The sequence below is a fragment of the Channa argus genome, chromosome 23 (genome assembly GCF_033026475.1).
Source record: "Channa argus isolate prfri chromosome 23, Channa argus male v1.0, whole genome shotgun sequence".
Lineage (NCBI taxonomy): Eukaryota > Metazoa > Chordata > Actinopteri > Anabantiformes > Channidae > Channa > Channa argus.
In genome coordinates, this window is record NC_090219.1 from 3,792,014 (window position 1) to 3,812,355 (window position 20,342).

The following is a 20,342-nucleotide window of genomic DNA, read 5'->3' on the forward strand; positions in this document are numbered from 1 at the left end:
TTTATTAAAACGGGTTGATAGCCTGTCTGAATAATTTGGGAAAAGGGCAGTGGCTTGAGCCTCCAGAGACCCTTCTCTGCATGTGGCTAATGTACTGTACACTTATCACACTCATGAAATAAAAGCCTTTTTTCTGTGTGACATCATTCAAAATTGACATTTTTGGTTAGGATTTGCAGCATGTTTTTCGTCTTAAGTTATGAGTGATGATAATTGTGAGTCAGTAGTTTCGTTTCCAATGCTTTATTTAAAAAAAAAGAAACAAGAAAAAAAAAAAACAAAAACAGAGGCATCTGAATAATAACCATAAGTAATTTACAGAGGATAATAATCTTAGAGGTGGGACATGAAGAGGGCATTTTATTTTAGCTTAACCCTCTCCTTTACAGGAAAAACTGGGTATGTCAACTAACCTAAGGATATGAGCAGTGTGCCCTACTTTCCTTTTCTTTCCAGTCTTAAAAACATATAGCTGATTAGCAAAAAAAAAATGCTTCACATACATAAGAGTAAGCCAGAGTACTTAATTTCTCAAAATAAGAATTACACATTTGGCTTTATTTGATTCCCTTCTGTTGGCCTCATTTTGACACAGATTTAAAAAAAAAAACTAGATATATTTAAATATGACAAAATGTTTGCAGACACTGATACAACAGGCACACATTATGCTATATTTTTTTCATTAAAATGTTAGAATCTATATATTTCAACAGTTATGTCAGTAAAACAAAGGTTAAAAAAGTAAAAGTGCAGTAACCAAGTGGGATGGACAAAAAGAACAGCAGCAACAAGGGTAGAGTGATCACAGGGGTCAAATAGGAGCTCTAAGTTTCCATATACAATAGCTAAACATAAAATATTATAAAGTAGGACGCAGAATGAACTTAAGTTAACCTATAGGAAAAGCCCCACCCGGTGTTACCTTCAGTTACCTTACCTAATCCTGAGACACATTTTAAAACACAGAAAACAATAAACCTGGATGTGGTATACAACTAAGATAATGTGTCTGTGGTTTTTCCTCTCTAAACAGACTGAACCTGAACATCCCATGTCTGTGGACTTTGGGGGGAAACCTGAGTACCAGGGTTCAAATCCAAACCTTCTTGTTGTGCTGCAACAATGCGAATCACTGTGCCAAAAACAAATTATAAAATTTCACTTAAGCCCGAGGAAGTGACGATCTGCTTCTGACACAACGCTGATCCTCAAAATTACCACACTTATTAAGTGCAACACACACAAACATGGCTTCAAAGGAACAGAAATCCAAGTAGTGCTGGCTTCTACTTAAGGCTTCATACCAATACCCCCCACCCCCCACCCCCCACGCGCACGCACACACACACACACACACACACACACACACCACGTACACCTGAAGATAAAGGCAGACCCCCCCAGTGTCTGAGTGGGTTCTGACCTCGCCTTCAGCTGACCCCCACCCATCTGCTGACAGGTGCATGCTAAGACCTGTAGGCAAAGTTGGTTGATGTTTCATGCAGGTGCTTGCAACATTAATACTAATACTGGCATGTTGGCTGGCAGTACAGTTAGACCAGCTAGCACTTCAAATTGTCTCCTCCTCCTTCAAGTAATAAAAGCATTTTGAACCTCTTCTGATTATACTGGTTTTTATGTGACATAAATCTCCTACGACCTTTACCTGTGGTATGGGCATGGGTGGCCAGCATTATACCGTTTTATTAAAGACTAAAGCCCTTGGAATAAATAGGCTCTGGATGCTCAGTTTTCTTCCCCGACCTTCTATCTTTGTCTTCTGACCACACTTTCCCTTCCTTTCATTCATTTAGTCAAACACTTACTTTCTTTATCCACTTCCACAAACCTTCATCTACTTGCATCTTTCTCCATCATTTCTACCTGTGCAGGAATATCCAGAGCTTTAAAAGGAAAACTACAGAACCTAATTCATATATGCAACTACAAAGGTACAGAAAGCTGAATAACACATTCAGAGGCTTAGTAACTAGTATCATGGCAAACATCTATACTCACAGACATTGCAGAATCGCTAAAAACAGTCAGTTTAGTTAAATTGTGCTTTAAATTAAGCGATTAAAAGGAGGGAAGTTTCTGAGTAATGATGCCCTAACTTCTTTATTCCAAAAGGCAGAAAGGAGGACAGATAATGAAGGTGTAAAGGAGAATGTCCATGTTCGGGTGTGTCCTCTCCTGCTTCACCCTCCTCTTCAGCGTTTGGCTGAACTTGAGAAGGCATGGGACACTGAGGCAACATGTCGGTGCCGCTCCTTAAGGTTTCCCCACAGTGGAGGAGGAAGAGCCAGGGAAGTGGGGTGAGTAGGAGGTGTAGGATTACCCCCTGACTTTCCCACTCGGGCACCAATCATGGCTGGGAGGCTCTGGTTGCGCCGTAGGCCATCCAACAGGCTCCCTCCACCTGCCGACACAAAAGTAGCAGAATCCTGTCGAGGTACTGAGGCATCAGACTCTGAAGCACGGAGCACTTTATTGAATCCCAGCTGCCGCAGCCGCTCTACCAGGCCGACGTTGGCTGTGTTGGACCTGGTTCGGCCAGAGGAAGGGACAAGGTGTGAGATTTCCTGGGAGGGGCTGGATAAATCAGGGTGTGGGGCGCGGCCCAGATTTAATCCATAAACATCCTGGAGAAAAAGCTCTGCGGGGCGCGAGGCTAGAAAATTGTCAGCTGGGTGTTGCCGGGAGTCTGTAGGCACAGGGGAGGGAGCAGGTGAGTGGGAAGGGGAGTTAGGAGGAGTGCTTGGGAGAAGACGGAAGAGGGGTTGCCTCTGGGATGAAGAGGTGGAGTCAGTGGACACTTGTGCAGAAATGCCCTTTTCCAGGACCAGCTTGGCCAAACCACTGGTGGATGCAGGTGGGCGTCGAGGAGGGAAGGAGTCTCCCAGGCTCAGTCGACAGGGTGTTACAGGGGTACTGGGACCTGTCCTCATAGAGCTGGGTGTGTTGGCCAGGAGAGATGACTGGGAACTAAAAGACAAAAGTAGAAAACTTAATGTATGTTCATCTTCAACATTAATTTTTTACAGCCCTCTTTCCCACATTTCTAAAAGTAATTGTTTCAAATCTGATGTATGGTCTTTGTAGTATGTGATTTGTTATCTTTTCTTTTTTTAGTTCCTGTCATCCTCAACATAAAATGACAAACATTCTCTTTACTGAAGAAGAGGTACCTTGGGGTGACCTGGGTAATGTCACTGGGGTGCAAAATGCGGCAAGTTGTGAAGGTGTAGGTGGAGAAGGTGGAACTCTGACATTTCACTGGATTTTTGACTGAACACACACCAAGAGAGAATATATATATAAAAAACAAACAAACAGTCATTTACAGTGATCAACAGTGCGCAGTAATTTGTACAGTTTACAACACAATTGCTTCAATGTTTCAGCTGTTGTTTACCAGAGGGGGAGGCTGGAATTGATGTGCACATCTGACCAAATGAAGAAGCTCCTGGAATGGCCTGAGACGATAGGCTGGATGTCTCAGCTACAAGACAAGGTCTGGAGGTCAGACAAAGATCGGATCTGACAGAGGAGGAAGTGGCAGGTGTCCCGGGTGATGTCGGTAAGGTGGGGGATAGAGGCGGAATAGGCAGAAGTGACACTGAATGCTTTCTGTCTTTCCTCTCCTCTGGTGTTGATGAACAGCACACCTTGAAGGTAATCCCACCCTCCTCTTCTTCATCATCCTCTTCTTCTTTACTCTGCTCTGCTGCCCCTTTCTCCTGGAGAGCAAGCCTCCTGTGCTCTTCATCCTCCTCATCCTCTTCCATATCAGACAGGCGGTACACAGCCTCCTGAGCCAGTGGGCGGAAACCCTTAGTGACCACACCAGGGTGTGGGTCCAAAATGGTGGCCAGGTGGGGTTTGGCCAGCTGCTGCCAGTGGTGCAGCGTCAATGAGCCTGGAAAAGGTCAGTTTTAACTATGTCAAATACTGATGAGATTTTCCTCCAAACATAGTAGTGTTACAGTTACGCTGTGCTAACTCAAAAAACATGACACAAAACTTGGAGAAAGTCCACTCTGCTCCGTGCACTAACATAGCTTTGCTTCACTCTTTACAGCCCAGGTCATATTAGTTATCGACAAGCCCCATAAGAGTGGTGTATTTGTACATTTATACACATATACAAACACACACACTTTAGAAGACATTATTACATTAACAACAGGTATCTTGGGTCAAACTTTTATAGTTACACACAGCTGTTTTAGATGGCTGCTCAGCTTTAGCTAAATCACAGCCAGGCACTGTTGGACAGATATCTAAACACTTTACCTTCCATGGGTTTGACAATCTGAAGCTTCTCGGGCAGGAAGGTCTTAAAAACACTAGAGCTAAAGGAGAGCTCTGACAGGTTGGAGAAAGAAGAGAGCATGCTGCCCATTGGTGAGCTGCAGCCACTGCCTTCGCCGTCTCCCTCCGCCCCTGCCAGGGCCTGCAGCTTCTTCTCCCGCTCCACTTGAAAGAACTGGCGCTCAGACAGGAAGTTCTGCCTTCGTAGTGACAGGCGGTGAAGAGCTCGGGTGAGGTCGTTATCTCCTGGACACGCAGGCAGGCCAATTCGTACTTCCTCTCTGCGGGAACATTTTAGGAGCTGAAGGAGTGCACACTCTTAAACTGAAATTTAAGACAGAAAGCAAATATTTGGAACGTACCCCTGGGTGGAGTGAAAGGGCTGTGCAGTCATAACTAGAGAACTTTGTCCTGAGCCAGGGATTGGAGGGGTGGCAGACGCTGCTCGTGATGCATTGACGGAGCGAACTGCCTGAAACACTCTTTTCTGGAATACTCTGCAGAAAGAAAGTAGTCAAAAGTCAGAAAGTAAAAACACAAATGGACAATATATTGTCGGATACCAAACTAGAGTTTCTTAATAACAAATGTGTTTTGGGTGTAAATAGCAGTAGAAAAAGTAGTTTTTATTTTCAGACATTTCTGAAGTGATATTCAGGTTATTGACCTTTGGTCCTGAAAGGCAGTCTCTTCCTCTACACTCAGCTCTCTCCTCATGGTGCCCTCAATCTCTGCTGCCAGGGAGTCCTACACACGCACACGCACACACACACACACACACATAAATGTGCTGCGGATGTGGTGATCTGTTTACATTACTCCACCAGACGAAATTCATTTTTTCAAAGACCTCCACGTTACAACACAAGCACTGACACTTATCAGCCACAACATTTGTACCACCTGGTATTACTTTAAAAATATGACATGGTTCTCATAAAAATATTATAAACTAATAAATGCTGTCATAGAGGTTAACCAACTGTCAGCACATTAAGTGGTTAAAAACCTCCTCGACCTTTACAGCAATATCTGAATCTGAGATTGGTAATTCAACTAGCAAATATTTTAGCTTCGATATTCATTTAATCATACCTTCTTAACCCTGGGACAAACTAAGAGGTATCTCTAAATGAGATACCTGCTAGAAAGACAAACATGGAGAAACTGCAAATAAATAGTTATAGAATTTGTCTCAAGTTTGTTCCTTGGGACTGCACTGTATCCTTTTATCTGTGCTGCGACACAAATGGCAGTGTTTCTCTCACCATAGGGTAGAGGCCGTAAGAAAAGTGCCTTCGCATCCCGGCGGAGGGAGTGTTCTTACTGCGAAGTTCTTTGATCTCCTCCTGTGACTCATGGAGCATCTCGACACATTCAGCATTCCTCTCTGCCAACTCGTTCAGCTGCAGCACACACAGAAACACAAACAAGCAGTGGTTATTTAAATATTTTTCCTAAATGAAATGACAGCTATTTTAATTAGACATTTAATTTGTCAGTGTGACTAATAAATATATTTATAAACCTAACATGGGATTTAAACATTAACCAAATTTTTTATAAAAGATTAAGTAATTTTGTGTTTTTACCAATATTTAAATAATCTATTTATTAACATGGAATTAAATGAGTCATGATTTATTTGATAAATTCATTAAAATAAAAACCTGGAACCTACATGTTACATAAAATGGGCTAAAACATACATATAGAGTACAAACAATTTAAGTTACAAAACTGAAAAAATGAATTCAATTTTCTAGGACCAGTTTAAATAGAACTGGTCTAGGTCTAGCAATTCTTTTTGTGTTTGCATGGCACTGTACCTCTGCTGTGAGCTGTCTCTGAGCATCTTTGGAGGCCTGCAGGTGGATCCTCAGTTCCTCTTTCTCCAGAGCCAGCTGTGCAGAAACAAAGGCACATTTGCTGCACTGTTAAAATTGTTACGATTGAAAACAAAAAACAAAAAGTAATTTAAGCAGTATAGCTTTTTTTTGTTGTAATTCTTTATCACCTGGAATATTAAATATACTTGGCGTAATAAGCCTCTATGCTATAGCAAGACATTTTTCAGTTTAAGTATGGGGCAAAGAGTCCAACATCAATGCTAAAATTGAAATTTTAGTATTGAATAAAACTACTTCCTTATTAAATCAGATCATTCAGTGGCTTACTGACATGTCTTGTACATATTAAATATTTCCAGAAACCAAGATGCTCTCTGTCTTCAAATTAACCATTTTGATGAACTAATAGTTTAAATCCTAAAGTCATCCAAACAATCTCATATAATATCAAATCATTAAAATAAGAAGCTCCAAATGTGAGAATGTTAAAAAAAATTTAAAAAATTATAACATCATACACTGATTTATGCACATGATTCTATACAAAGTGCCATAAACAATTTTTTTTTAAATGAAGAAATCTAATAATCTGCTCTGTACCAGCTGCTCATCTCCTCACCTCCTTTACTCTGTGTTGCAGCTCCACTATTTGCGAGAGCAGCTGAGCAATTTCCTCCTGGTGTCTCAGCAGCGCCTCATTCTTATGGGACAGTTCGTCTGTCAGAGACACCATCTGGCTGTTTGACTCCCCTATGAGCCAAGACATAGAAATGCATTAATCGATAAAGTAAAAAAAAAAATAAATTTTTTTTTAAAAAAGTTAAAATTAACCATTTCCAAGCCAATGTGTGTGTATTTCACTCACGGAGTTCCTTGACACAGTCATTTACCAGCTGCTGCTCCTTCTCTTCATAGGTGATGGTGTCTCTCTTTAGCTGATGTGCCTGGAGTGCAGAAGAATCTGTCAGCAGTTTCCATATTACATAAAAAAAATAAAAAATTTACGGACTACTTATATTGTCAACACACCTCATAATTCTAACGGGACTTCTGTAATGGCTCAGTAACCATGGCAACTGAAAAGCTTACAAATATATCCATCTATATCAAATGTGACCGATACATGCAGCATTGCACACACTATGTTTTAGGTATAAATCTTTTTTTTTTTAAACTTAGATTAGGAGGAATTTAGGAAATCAGACCTGGTCAATGAGCTACAAAATGCAGTGTTTTTGGCAAAACCTACCGGTCATCTTTACTGATGTGATGATAATGACTTCCTAAAATTTGGTCTTAATTAAAAGTTTCTCGTTTATTTTATTTTTTATTTCAGTGATCATGGTCACTAAGTTAACTATCCCTGTATTCTGAAAACCTCATACCTCAGACCTAAGAGCCAGGTTCTCCTCTTCCAGCTCCTGCAGCTTGCTCTGGAGAGACTCCAGCTGGATGAGTGCAGCTGTGGCCGTCGTTCCCCCCAGAGGCTGAGGCTGCCGCAGGGGGGTGGACACACTGGAGTCAGTCTCGCTCTCTTCTGAGGCACTGGCCACCATCCGCAGCAACTCGTCTTTCTTACTGAGCTCATGTTGCAGCTGGTGAACCTGGCCAATGGAAAAAGTTTGGGGAAAGAGACTACTTTGTAGGGCAGTTTGAGTTCAATAGATTTCCTATTTCCCCAAAAAAGGATATTTTAAAGCAAAGCTCCATCTTGAAGTTGCTAATTTTTAGTTGTAAGGCACATTGTATTGTTTTCACTAAACATCAACAAACACAAATTCCTTTTGAAAAACAATTAGTACTGCACATTACTTGCATTCTAGCAAAGTTCATTAAAGTTGATCATTCACCAAATATTTTTTCTTATTACTTTTTTTTTCCATTGCAGTGAATGGAGCATGGTGTACCACAAGGATCTATTTTAGGGTCATCACTCTTGTACAGTCATGAGCAGATGCCAGTATCTACTGTATGTCAGATGTAGCTTAAATATATAGCTCTCTGCAAGCAGAGTTTCTCTCAGATTAAAAAAAATGGTAAAAAACCTTGATCTAATCAACAGAAGTGTTGTTATGGCATGCTATTAGGTGCTAAATCATGTGCTAAAATAGTTATTCTGCTGACCGGTTGAGAAAATTAATACACTGTGATCCTTGGGACTTTGATTTATTCAGAATTTTAATTGAAACACTCTAATTGACTTTATCATTAATAAAATAAATACCAGCATCAAGACAAAATAATATTTTGGGCCTTTACATGTACATACTCAAGCCCCTTTTTTCTGGTTATTAAAAAAAAAATACAAATAAATATTAGGAAACAAGCTTGTAAAAGAACATTTTTTAAAAAAGGTACCTGGTCAAGAGACTGTGCTAGCTGCTCCTCTAAGGCTTCGTTGCGTTCCTGAAGCAGGTGGTTTCTCTGCAGAAGTGACTGTCCGATCCGAGCTGCCAGCTCCAAGTCTCTGTCCCGCTGTCCAAAAATAGCACAAGACACATAGTTAGCTGATAAAAGGCTGTTTCAGAGTGGAAAACAAGCTATTGTACGTACGGGATAGCTTACCTCGGCCAACAGGTGAGTGACCACTTCAATGTCATTGTAGGTCTTGGTCATCTGCTCCACGCGATCAGCGCTGAGAACTAAACGGAGGAAATTTTAATTTTAGCAAACATATAAGCAAAATACCCCACCCCCAAACACACGATATAGAATGCACATTGTGACATGTTCATGCAAAATGTGCATTTTAAATTTAAAAAAAAAAAAAAAACACACCATATTTGTCTAAACTATGGACATACACTATAGCATGCTAACTACACTTCTGAACAAAATCTGACCACAAGCAACGCGAGCAGCCAATTTTCCAAATGTACAAGTAACATTAGCAGTCAGACTTTAACTAGTGACAAGTCTGTCGCTATAATAAAACTGATGCTATATTATTTGTGAGCCAGGCAATGTGGTTGCTAGTGGTCTGAATGTGACTAAACCAAATTATGCTTATACAGACATTAAAGATTCCACCCACACTCTCTATGGTGCTACAGTACTATTAGCTGTGTATAGTGGCAGACAGCATATCTACACTATGCAAATCTCTTGTTTGCTCTCGTCTACATGCAATAAGCAGAGAGGGCCTTCAGATTCAAGGTACAATATAGGTGTGAAGACACTGAAGGACTGAAGGCCCTCTCTCACTCTGGAGACAGAGCAGAACAGGCAGGTGGTGAGACATGAGGATACCTTTGGAGAGGCTCTGAGAGCCAGGGTGGGAAAAGGAGGAGGACTCCAAAGCAAAATATGCTAGTGAGAGAGAGAAAAGAAGGGAAAGTTCAAAAGTTGTAAAAGCAACCAGCCTGTTTTAAGGTGTACTGGACAAAGAAAAAGAAAGAGAAAGGAAAAGAACAGCTAGACAGTAATAAGAAGCAAATTGAAAGCTGAAGCCTCAATAAAACAACTTCATATAGAAGCATTAGTTGGTTGAGATTTAGAGAGTCTACACATCAATTAGTTCGGTCCGCTTTTAGCACCTGAGTTGGTCTCAGCAGCTCTGCACCGCTCCCTCTTCCACCTGTTTAAAGAGAAGCGGCATCCCTAATAATTAAAACACTGTTTTTGCTAAGAGTTACACCAATGCTGTACTCTTTGTAGCCTCACTGGTCATATCAATAAAACCATTTTCCTTGTATTTTATAATTCCCTGTGTCAATCACACACTTTATGCTTTTTACTCTTATTTGCAGGAAAAGAAGACATTTTCTGCAATGCAAGTCATTTCAAAACTAAACAGCAGAATCAGTACGGTAAAATATTAAAATACAGGAGACAGACACTGCTAAATGGTGTTTTCTTAATCATGTGACTGATTTGGCTCATTTTTGATTGGTGCCTGGTTCATTTATTCCAGTGTTGGACTTCCACTCCTTGTTTTCCCTTGGAGAGGCGTGTGGTAAAACAACTTAGATTTCAGCACAGATTACATGTAATATGTGTGGCATAGGCAGCCTGAAGTGAACCAGTTGTTGTATGGGTGAAAGCTGTTGTCCAGTAATCTGAGGACCACAGTGACCTCTGGATCTGGACACTGCATTTCCCTCCAACAACCAGTGGTTAAAAATAACCTCTGCCCAACTGAGCTATTTTTGTTTCACACAGATACAGTACATACATAATGCATTTCATCTTTCACGTTACTGTACATTTGACTTACATGCACACTGACAAACACACACATATGCCTTTACCTTCCGGAGGAAGTATGGTGTCTCTATAAATGATGGAAATACTCTATCAAAATCCCCCCCCCCAAAAAAAGTTTTTTCTAAATGGATTTATACACTGCTCTCACTTCGGACGACATCGAAGTGAGTGGTGCAGAAGAAACCTGAACTTTGGCCACAATAAACTCCATAACTACAAAGTCCAAGAGTTGTAAAATTTGTGTTATCACTTTCCCTCACTCAATCACTCAAAAAAATACACACCTTTATGATTCATACCCTGAACCTTCAGCACTAACAAACTCACGTGCTGTGAAATAGAATCTCAAAGTAGAATCACAAAAAGCACAAACAAACAGTAGACATATTACTGCAATAAATGTTTCAAAATGTACCTTACACTTCTACAATCTCTGCTGTTTAAACAGCATTTTTGCCAAGTCAGTTAGCGAGCCCCCTTCTCTGATTTCACAAAATAACACAAAAAAAGACATTACTTGATACTTAACATTCTTGCATCATCATATACAGTAAAAGTATTTAAATATTTAGCGTATTTAAATTTCATAAGCGTTAAACTGTTACTTTAAGTATTCTCACACATCTTTTCATATATAAACATTTGCTTTAGGACAACCAGGGGACATTCACATATTAACATGCTTCTGCATTTGCTTTAGGCTCAAATAATAGAAGATGTTTGATTTTACACTGCAGAAGTGGGGCAAGCAGCAATATGAAACTAAGACTCACTTATTGTAACTCTTCTGTCACAAATGTAACAAAGTCATGTAAACCATTTTGCATGCACTCTGTTACACTTCAATCTCCAAAAAATTGTGAAGGAAATGAACTTTTATCTTCTCAGAAATTTACCAAAGTATATATAACGACTATGTTTTGCAAACTGTGTTAGTGTAAGAAAAAATAATAAACAGGAAGTCTGTTCAAATCTCAATACTGTTCCCTCATACCACAACTTGTTTGAATACAAACACGGATTGACTCAGACTTCCTGTCTTTGAAAGCTGCAAACAGACACAGTAACCTCCACATGTTCTATAACGCATGCACCCTGTCTCCTGCCTGACCTTCCTCCCGACATTACTGACGCTGCTACTGCATTTACACTAGCTCATATGTCGGTCTCACAAACATACAGCAGGCACCGTGCTAACCCCTCTGCTCACCTTCCAGAGCGAAATTGTCATAAATCTCTTCACTGTGGATGTTTATAACTGGCATGGTCCTCAACTCGTCCCTCTATGGTCCCGTGTTCATCCTCAGTGTATTCACTCTGTCCCCCCACCCCCTCTTCAATACTGTTTGCCCCGTGATTCTGGCCTTGCCTTTGAACTCAGTTACACTTATCTCTAGGTGGATCACTAGACGCCCCTTGCTCTGTGTCTCTCACACACACAGAGTAAGAGCTGTCTGCCATACTCAAGCAAAGAGAGAGACAATTGCAAGCCTCTGCCAAAAAACAACAACAGCATAATCCCAGTAATTTAAATTGAAGAGGACACACGCTGCATAAAATTAATCCAACACATGTCTATTGAGCAGATACATACAAACACACCATTTGCTGATTAATGTCACCACAACCTTGACCAATCAACAGACAAAGAAAGACAGACTGGGGGAAAAAAAAAAAAAAGTAGACGTGAATGTTATGTGGTTATTGTCTTTCATTCAGATGACCCAAAATTAACGACATCATGTCCAACTGTGGCTATAAACAATTTGTGGTGAAATACAAATGCACGCATACTCATGTAGCGGAATGTCTCCTCTGCCAGCATGGGGGAGATGGCATTAAGCTGGGCTGAGTCTTCATCTGGAGAGCAGCTTGGGGACACCACCCAGTCCTGGCTGTCGGACAGGTAGATGGAGCCGGCTGAACCCGAACCCACTGAGCCAGAGCCATAATGTCTGCTGCTGCTGCCAAGCCCCTCATCTAGTGGGCAGAAAAAAATCCAGCATGTAATGACTGCTCTCATTATTGATTTAAATTACACAATACACTTATAGACTAAACTCAAATGTTAGAATATGGCTCTGGTTATTTTTAGGCTCCAAAAAAGTGCCAGAACACTCAAAGCTAACAGTTGCTTTTTCATAATTTCGTAATATTAACATATATTTGATGCATAAAACCAACCCCCCTACCTGTTTCAGTGCTCGACTCTTTCTTGTCCACTACTCTGGGTTTGACTTCAAACATCTCCTGTTCTTGGAGCACGAAACAAAGCTGGGCAAAAAAATAAAAGCTGCTTTCGCTGTGACATCACATCTTGTTCCGGTGCTAATGGGTGGTGCCCACGTGCACCTTTACCTGCAACAAAAGACAGAAGCGTCAGGTGACAAAGAATCAATTTTCTAATATGTGAAGGTGGTTGACCCCTAATATGAACAGCTGTTTGTGAGGCAGGGATAGTTCATTAATTTTGTTGTTAATAATTTATGTTGGTCTTCACAACCTCTATCTTTTCCCTCTGTCGCCCTCCTTCTTTTCTCCTTCCCACTTGGTTGCTGACATTTAAACCCAGATGGAAAAAAGTTTCCTTCCACAGTTTGTTGTTGGACACTTTGACTGCTAAAACACTGGTATCTACGTTTGGATTTAAAGTAAAGCCAGTACAGGCTTAATATTGCAGAAAGATTTTCCATTTCCCTGGGACATTTTTTGAGATCAATGTCAATGTTTAAGAAGTGATAAGAGGAAATAAACAAGAGCAAGCTAGCTGCTACACTGCAACTGTGCTATATTTTCATTTCCTTTGTATGCGGCATATATTCATTTTAAGGAAGGCTGAGGGGTCCTTCTACATCCTGTTGGCCATCTCTCTACGGGGACTGTTCTAGGCCTTCAAGAAAAGACTGGAGTAATGAGACAGGATGCACTTTCTCAAAAGGACTGATTCCCAGAAGAAAATTGGGAAAAGGAAAAATGTAATTAACTGCAGACATATGCTGTGTATGGCTCTGTAACATACAAGTATAACTTTGGCGCTAAGTGCTTGTTTCTCTTTTTGTCATGCCTGATTGAGTGGCTAATAATTTTCTTACATTTGTTTATAACTTTTAAAAATAATAATATAATAATAATAATAATTCTGAGTCACTGTACACTGCTTGAGTGACCCTTTAAATTGAATAATAAAAATAAGAAAAATTACTGTTTAATATGCCAATACAGATATCAGAAACTTTACAAGGACATTGTCATTTACAAGCACAGCACCATCTGCATCCTTGACCTTGGTGTTTTTGTACATGCAGATACACGTACATATTTTTGTGTATTAGTAAATATGCCTCTAAAAAGACCTGCATCTGCAATACTCTGCTTACAAAACATTTAGGCTGAAACAGTTAACTCCATTAAGGAGATTTCTGAGATGCAAAACTACAGCCTAAATGGACTGTTTACCATTACAGAACTTGCAGATACACTCAACTGACTCATTAATGACAACGGTATTGTCTTAGTGATACTGAAATTGTAATAGGCACAGCAGCATTAAGGAATAGGGAGTGATTCTATGCACAATACATATTGCATGTATTAATCATTTGTGTGGAGAAAAAAATATACATATATTTATAGTCAGCTGTAAATTTTTCAGTTATACATCTTCCTTTCCTTCTTTCCTTCTTTTCAAATGACAGAGCTGATCTTGCCTGTGTTCCTGTGAGTCACCTCATGAGTAACACAGCTTCTTGCTTATAATATGGCCTGGTCCTCTTATCCAAAAAGTTAAAATTAAAAATAATAAAAACATAATAAAAACATGTAGCTGGCATTGCTAAAATACATCAGTCTATTTTGGTAATTTGTGGAGGTTAAAGAAAATTCTAGCCCATCTATTAATTATTATTGCACTTTCTGACAATTTAAAATGTAACACACAATTGCAACCCTGAAAGTAACTTTGTCAAATACTGACAATGGCATTGTACACAGCACCAGTTTGTCACAGCTGTCCCAAAGGGACTGTCTGCTTACATCAGCATTTTACAGAATTCATCTCCCTTTGTGTTTAATCTGCGCATTTGGCTCATCCAAAGTGACCTTCAGCCACTGCAGCAGTAGATATATCAGTATTGAATGCCATCCACAGCCCTAAGTTGATGTAAAACTAAATTATACAATGCCCAAAGCTAGTTTGAAACTGTACTGACTGTGAAAGTAGGGAAATGTGTCCCCTTTAGCCTCTGTCTCGATTTATGCTGCATCACAGCAGCCAATGTTAGATCTTATATTCTTGACATTCTTGAGTCTGGAGGGCATGCTTCAAAAAAAAGGGAGTCAGCATGTGATAATGAGTGGACCAGAGACGTCAACTGTATAACCAGACACCTATGACTGGAACATGAGCTGGCATTCTTTGTCATGCTGTGCCACAACAGTTTAGTTTATTGTAAATACCACAGACAACATCTGATCACACTGGCAACTAACATCAATAATAACTAACCCCTCTGAGACACCTTGTAATATGAGTAGCTGTACACACAAAACTCAATTTTAAAAACCTACACCATCAAGATACTTTACCTGACAACAAACATACATATGAGCTAAAGAAGACTTGATACATGTTAACAAACCATCTGAAGCTGCTCTCCAATCCAGCATGATTTTGGTACGAGACAAAAACTATTTTGAAAAACATTCTACAGTTAATAGTGCAAATAGTTGCATGTACATTAACTCCAACAATTATCTTCAACTAGGTGGACTCTGGAAAACCTATAAATTAAGATTGTAACCTACTTAAATCCAGTGCTGTTTTGTAGGTCATTTAATCTTGGAGAAGATTCCAACATGCAAAAACAAAATTTTAGCATTAACCAGCTGTGCAGTTGTAAAATTATTGTTAAAATATGTCCCGTTAGCTAATAACGCTCATTGAACAGAAAGGTTGACGTGCTTCTAGTGTAACATATTGACATATACATGTTTAGTTATTATCCATATTATGTGCAACTTGAACATTAATAGCTATATTGAACACGAGCAACTGATATTTAAATTCTGAACGATTGCTAACGCAACCATTGATGATTTCACGTGAAAGCTAACATTAACAGTTGTGTGTGAAAAACCAGCAAGTAGGCAGGTGAGTTAACTGTTTGTCCATGTAAGATAATAATAGGAATTTAATCTAGTAATATCTGCATGAAATACCGCGAGTTAACGTAAGCTAATGCTAATGCTTCACATGGTTTCCTTGACTGTTACTAAGCGAAGATGACAGCTCCACTGTTGCTCCTCATAGCACTGGCTAACACAATAGCAACGCGATCTCTCACTGGCAGCATTCCTCGTCCAGTGAGCCTTGCCGCACACTGGAAATTCCAAAGCATAACTGCTTATCATAAAGCTTACCCTATATCGATATTAGTCCACTACATGAGAACTGCAACAGTACATACGGTATCCGTCAACCTCTTCACCAAAACCTCAAACAATGGATCGCAAGGGAGGGGAGATGGCAAACAGCTAACCGAATCATCAGCGTGCGACAGACAGCTTGATGACGTTTTTATTGGGCGTCAGCTTTTCTTTGTCAAATTAAAAGTCCCGTCCTTCTGTTACAAGGATTTTAGTTTTTTTCGCTTTGGGGTATTATACAATTCGATAGTGTCAGTAAAAGATGACTAGTTTGACAAACTTAACATTATTTTGACACAAAAAAGAATAGGAGGTATATAAGCATATCAGATTTTCCTTTGTAACGGTATTTTAACTAGCTTGTTTACTTCGAAGCGCCAGAGCCTCTGGAGAAGGTGAGCAGCTTATTTTTAATATCGGCTGTTCAAATATTCTCGAACAATGTCAGCTTAACCTAATGCTTGAGCCATGGAAAATTGGTAAGCTCAGCTATGAAATGAGAGACCTTTTGTGCAACCTAACTATCTGTTTGGAGTAAGAAAATCAAGTCGTAATGAATGTATGCTACCAAGACAGTAACCTTATATGTTTGCTAGATAGTCACACTCTGGCTAGATGGGTTAAAAAAAAATCGCCCTCTGATTAACTAAAATGGCTGTAGCAAACCTTGGGGTACATTTTATTGAACTAGTGTCAGCCAATTAAAGTTATTTTACCCACTATCACCATGGCCTCTTCTTACCGACCTACAAAAGCATAGATGCAACTGCATTATTACTGCTCGTCGGGAGTGTGCAGCTCAGTCAAAACATTGTTTTCCAGGATTCACGACCGGTTTCTTTCCGCCTGCACGGTCTCGGCCGGTGTCAAGGATCTCCTTTGGTGAATTTCTCATCATTTCCTCAGATCTCTAGATCGATTGATGCAGCCAGGTAAGCGGCAGACGTATTGATGAATGGGTGAGGTTGGAAGGATGCTGGCTGATTTCTAGTCTAGTATGGGATTCTCCATGTGTCTCATATTACACTGCTCCGCTTCATCCCCCTGTCTCCCTCCATCGCGGTCGGTCTCCTGCAGCCTGTGAGCGGATGAATGCCAAAGTCTCTGATTTTACCGTCGCCAAAAGGACTCCATGTCTTTCTTGGTAAGAATATCACGCTGCATGGGTCTTGGTTTGTACCTCCGTGCGTGTCGCTGAAGTGACCTAAATGTGTAGTCACGAAATCAGTTGGCTCATGCTGATGCCTCTGGTGGGATATGGTAAATTTAGACAGTCTATTAAAATTGATATCGCCAATATTTGTCAGAGACCAGATGGTATCAAAGCTGTCAGTTTATTTTTATGTTTTACGTCTATATATAATCAAATAATAAAATCTGGGTTTTATGAACAACGGTCTAGATTGCTCTGCCTCTTTGTTCTCTAATATCATCAATACTTCTTTCTTCACACACCACTTCCGATATATGCCCTGCAAGTGCCTTTGCTGCCCATCTTCCTGATGCTTGCTGCTCTTACCCTCCCACCATACCTGAGGCAGTGTAGGCCTTGCCTCCCAAGCTCCATATTTCCTCTTCACCCTCCTTGTCCTGAAGGGCATGTCTCACCTGTGCTCCTCCCCCCCTTCACCAGGACTGTTCCTGCATTTCCCACGCTCAGGTCCAGCCCATGGACATAGAAGAGCGCTATGAGGACACCAGCCACCAGTTCCTGGTCAGTAGCCAAGACGCTGTCAGCATGGAGACAGGTGTAACACTGATGCTGTTCCCTCATATCATTGCTGTTCATTTACTACATTTCTGGAGCTGGTTAACCCTATGCCTTAGAGTTGTAAAGTCAGGGACATTGCACATTAAACAAGAAATATTAAAATTATATTGATACAAGAATATTAAATTATTCTTGAGGCCAAGAATTGCTGACTTTAAAACCACTGCATATTACTATTCCCATAGTGCAGCTCAGATGTTTTTTTTAAATTTGACCCTTGTCTGTCTGGTCAATCTCCATATTTCCAAGTTTCCAATTTCAAACCAAAGTAAACAGAATAAAATAATTCAACTTGACAAAGCTCCTCTAGAACCCTGCAACTTTTTATATATATACTTATTTTAATATATAACTTTTCTATAAGTATGGATGTAAGTAGCACTTAACAAGTAGTCTCATCTCTATGTGTAAAATCAATGGAATTCCCCTTTAAAGTATAAAATAAATTTCCTGATTTTTAAAATTATTATTATGTTATTACATTATAATGAATATAGTGCTAATGTGTAGGACATTGTCCTTCCAATATTAAAGACAAAATACCTGGACAGTTAGGACCTAACTATGCACAGTGTGTATGTATAAAACCAATAAAACACATGTAGTGAGTGTGTGAACAGAACCAGTCTTTCTTCTTTCCCAGAACCTTTTGTCTATATCACTGAACTGCAAGCATCTCCCCCCCCCTCCTCTTCTTATGCTCTGTCACCCTTCCACCCCCTGGTGGCCATTTGTCCCCTCACACATTACTTCACCATCATCATCTGCACATTTAAGATGCTCAGTTGTTGCAGGACGTTGCAGGACATTCCAGGGCTGTTACAGGGCAAAGCTGATTAGACAGATGAGATAAAAGGAGAAAATCAAAAGATCATCCACTGGGAAGTGGTTATTGTATAGAAAGTATTAATAAAAGGACTATTGGTGAAATTTAATGTACCACAGCACAAAATTAACACAACAAAACTGAAAGCCTGTGTGTGTGTGTGTGTATATGTGTGTGTGTGTATATATATATATATATATGTATAAAACTGCTGTTAATCTATCTATGTGTCTCCTATGACCTCAGTCTGTATGAAAATACTGTAATTGTTTGTGCCAGTTACAGGGAACTGTATGTCAGGCTGAAATAAATGTACAAGAAAATAAATGTCCTATTATGTTATAGAATACTACAATTTCAGTCCAGACTGACATGGCTCAACAACTACTGAGCAGGTTGCCTCAATATTTAAACTAATTAATATGATGGCCTTTCAACTTTGTATACAGTGCCATTATTAGGTCCACAACTTTGGCTTTGGAGAGAATGTACCTGCAAAGTGAAGGACATTTACTTTAGTCCCAGTTACTTTGTTTTTAGTGGTAATTAATAAATTTTAGAATGTGAATACACTAAACTAATATGGTTAAACATGATCAACATTATACATGATATTGATTAAGATGCACATTATATGTGGAGTGTTACTTATATAATATACTAAATCATGTTCGTTTCTTTATTTTGTATTCTTTTAGTTTTGAGATAATTGCATAATATGCGTTTATGGGTTATGTGTTGGTGTATGCATCTTTGCAGAGCTTTGACGGTTCTGAATTCACTCTGCAAGGGCCAGCAGGTGGTGATGACATCACAGGCCTGTCAGCCGAGCCAGCCCACTACCATCTACTTTTTGAACTGGGTGAGAACACCATAAACCTACACTTAAGTCAGACCAGTAGCAGCCAAGAAAGAGTTGAAGTTTGCACCCAGTTTCCCAATTCAAAAACAAAAAACAAAACAGTTATAAGATTCCACTAAATTATTTGACTGCATTGTAGGAAGGGGCTTCAACAATTTGAGCCAGGTGAGCATGGCACGCCACATCCCCACTGGACAGCTTGTGGCTGTCAAACAAACCAACCTGGATGAGTGTACAGAAGAGGAGCTGCTGCAGCTCATGGTGAACTGCTCTCTAAAAAAATGACATATATTTAAAAGATGCTTTTTCACAGAGCAATTGTGTCTGAAATCTTCTCTTCAGCCAGGTGTTTATGTCGGATTGTGTTTCAATCCTCAGAATGAGGTTTTGCTCTCCAGGCTGTTCCGCCATCCCAGCCTGCTTACCTCTCGTCTGGTTTTTAGTTCCTGCTGCCAGCTGTGGGTCCTCACACCCCTCATGGCCTATGGTCAGTTTTTATTAATACAGTTAGCTAATACAAACTGTGAAGATTTAATGCATTGCAAATTTGTCTTTTGGGTTCTGGAATGTCTGACAAAATAAAACATTTGAATGTTACTTTGACCTATAGAAAAAATGATAATGTACTTCTTTTTTATATAAAATGTTGCATTTAATTTATTAGGAAAATAATTCAGGAAATGATGGTTTACTAGAGAATTAAAATAATCTTTGTTATTTGCAACCCCAGAATTAATATTTTTTTTGTTTGGCCTCTCGGGACAAAATCCTGCTCTGCTCACAATTTACATAACTCTCCGCCTGTTTTCCACAAGACCTTTTCATCTGTCCTCTGCAGGCTCTGCAGACACCTTACTAAGGACATATTTCCCGGATGGAATGAGGGAATCCCTGATAGCGTACCTGCTGTACGGTGTGTTGAAAGCTTTGGAATATCTACACCGGATGGGCTATGTTCACAGGTCAGTGGGAGCAAGACAATTTTTAAGACTAATTAAGAATAAAGTATAAAAATATCGAAGTATTTGTAATGCAATGTTTTTCTGTATATTATTTATTCTTCTGGTGTCAGGGGGGTGAAGG

The 20,342-nt window shown here is 39.8% G+C and overlaps 2 protein-coding genes across 9 annotated transcripts in view; one reads left to right on the top strand and one right to left on the bottom strand.

Annotated features, from left to right (window-relative positions):
• Positions 1–253: 253 nt before the first annotated feature.
• Positions 254–15,935, bottom strand: trak2 (trafficking protein, kinesin binding 2). Of its 5 annotated transcripts, XM_067492973.1 has the most exons (17): positions 15,795–15,935; positions 12,569–12,734; positions 12,171–12,356; positions 9,420–9,479; positions 8,736–8,812; positions 8,529–8,645; positions 7,556–7,774; positions 7,036–7,114; positions 6,790–6,920; positions 6,150–6,224; positions 5,589–5,726; positions 4,988–5,067; positions 4,683–4,817; positions 4,303–4,601; positions 3,422–3,925; positions 3,195–3,294; positions 254–2,991 (listed from the first exon to the last, which is right to left on the bottom strand). In XM_067492973.1, exons 2-17 carry the CDS (start codon positions 12,621–12,623, stop codon positions 2,217–2,219), a joined length of 3,030 nt encoding a protein of 1,009 aa, XP_067349074.1. In that variant the 5' UTR covers positions 12,624–12,734; positions 15,795–15,935; the 3' UTR covers positions 254–2,216. The 5 variants fall into 5 exon arrangements, with proteins under 5 accessions (XP_067349074.1, XP_067349075.1, XP_067349077.1 ...); XM_067492974.1 differs by lacking the exon at positions 9,420–9,479; XM_067492976.1 differs by lacking the exons at positions 9,420–9,479; positions 12,569–12,734; positions 15,795–15,935 and adding an exon at positions 9,707–9,747 and having other exon boundaries at positions 12,171–12,307.
• A 47-nt stretch (positions 15,936–15,982) lies between these two features.
• The window catches only part of stradb (STE20 related adaptor beta), a 6,179-nt gene continuing 1,819 nt past the window's right edge, over positions 15,983–20,342 (top strand). The window contains exons 1-9 of one of the 4 annotated variants that reach the window (XM_067492978.1): positions 15,983–16,195; positions 16,623–16,732; positions 16,878–16,944; positions 17,434–17,514; positions 19,157–19,259; positions 19,399–19,520; positions 19,638–19,746; positions 20,098–20,221; positions 20,332–20,342. The exon at positions 20,332–20,342 is cut by the window's right edge and continues 161 nt beyond it. In XM_067492978.1, coding sequence (XP_067349079.1) covers positions 16,933–16,944; positions 17,434–17,514; positions 19,157–19,259; positions 19,399–19,520; positions 19,638–19,746; positions 20,098–20,221; positions 20,332–20,342 — 562 coding nt within the window. In that variant the 5' untranslated portion in view covers positions 15,983–16,195; positions 16,623–16,732; positions 16,878–16,932. The remainder of the gene's footprint in view (positions 16,196–16,622; positions 16,733–16,877; positions 16,945–17,433; positions 17,515–19,156; positions 19,260–19,398; positions 19,521–19,637; positions 19,747–20,097; positions 20,222–20,331) is intronic. The other 3 variants (XM_067492979.1, XM_067492981.1, XM_067492980.1) reach the window with 3 other exon arrangements.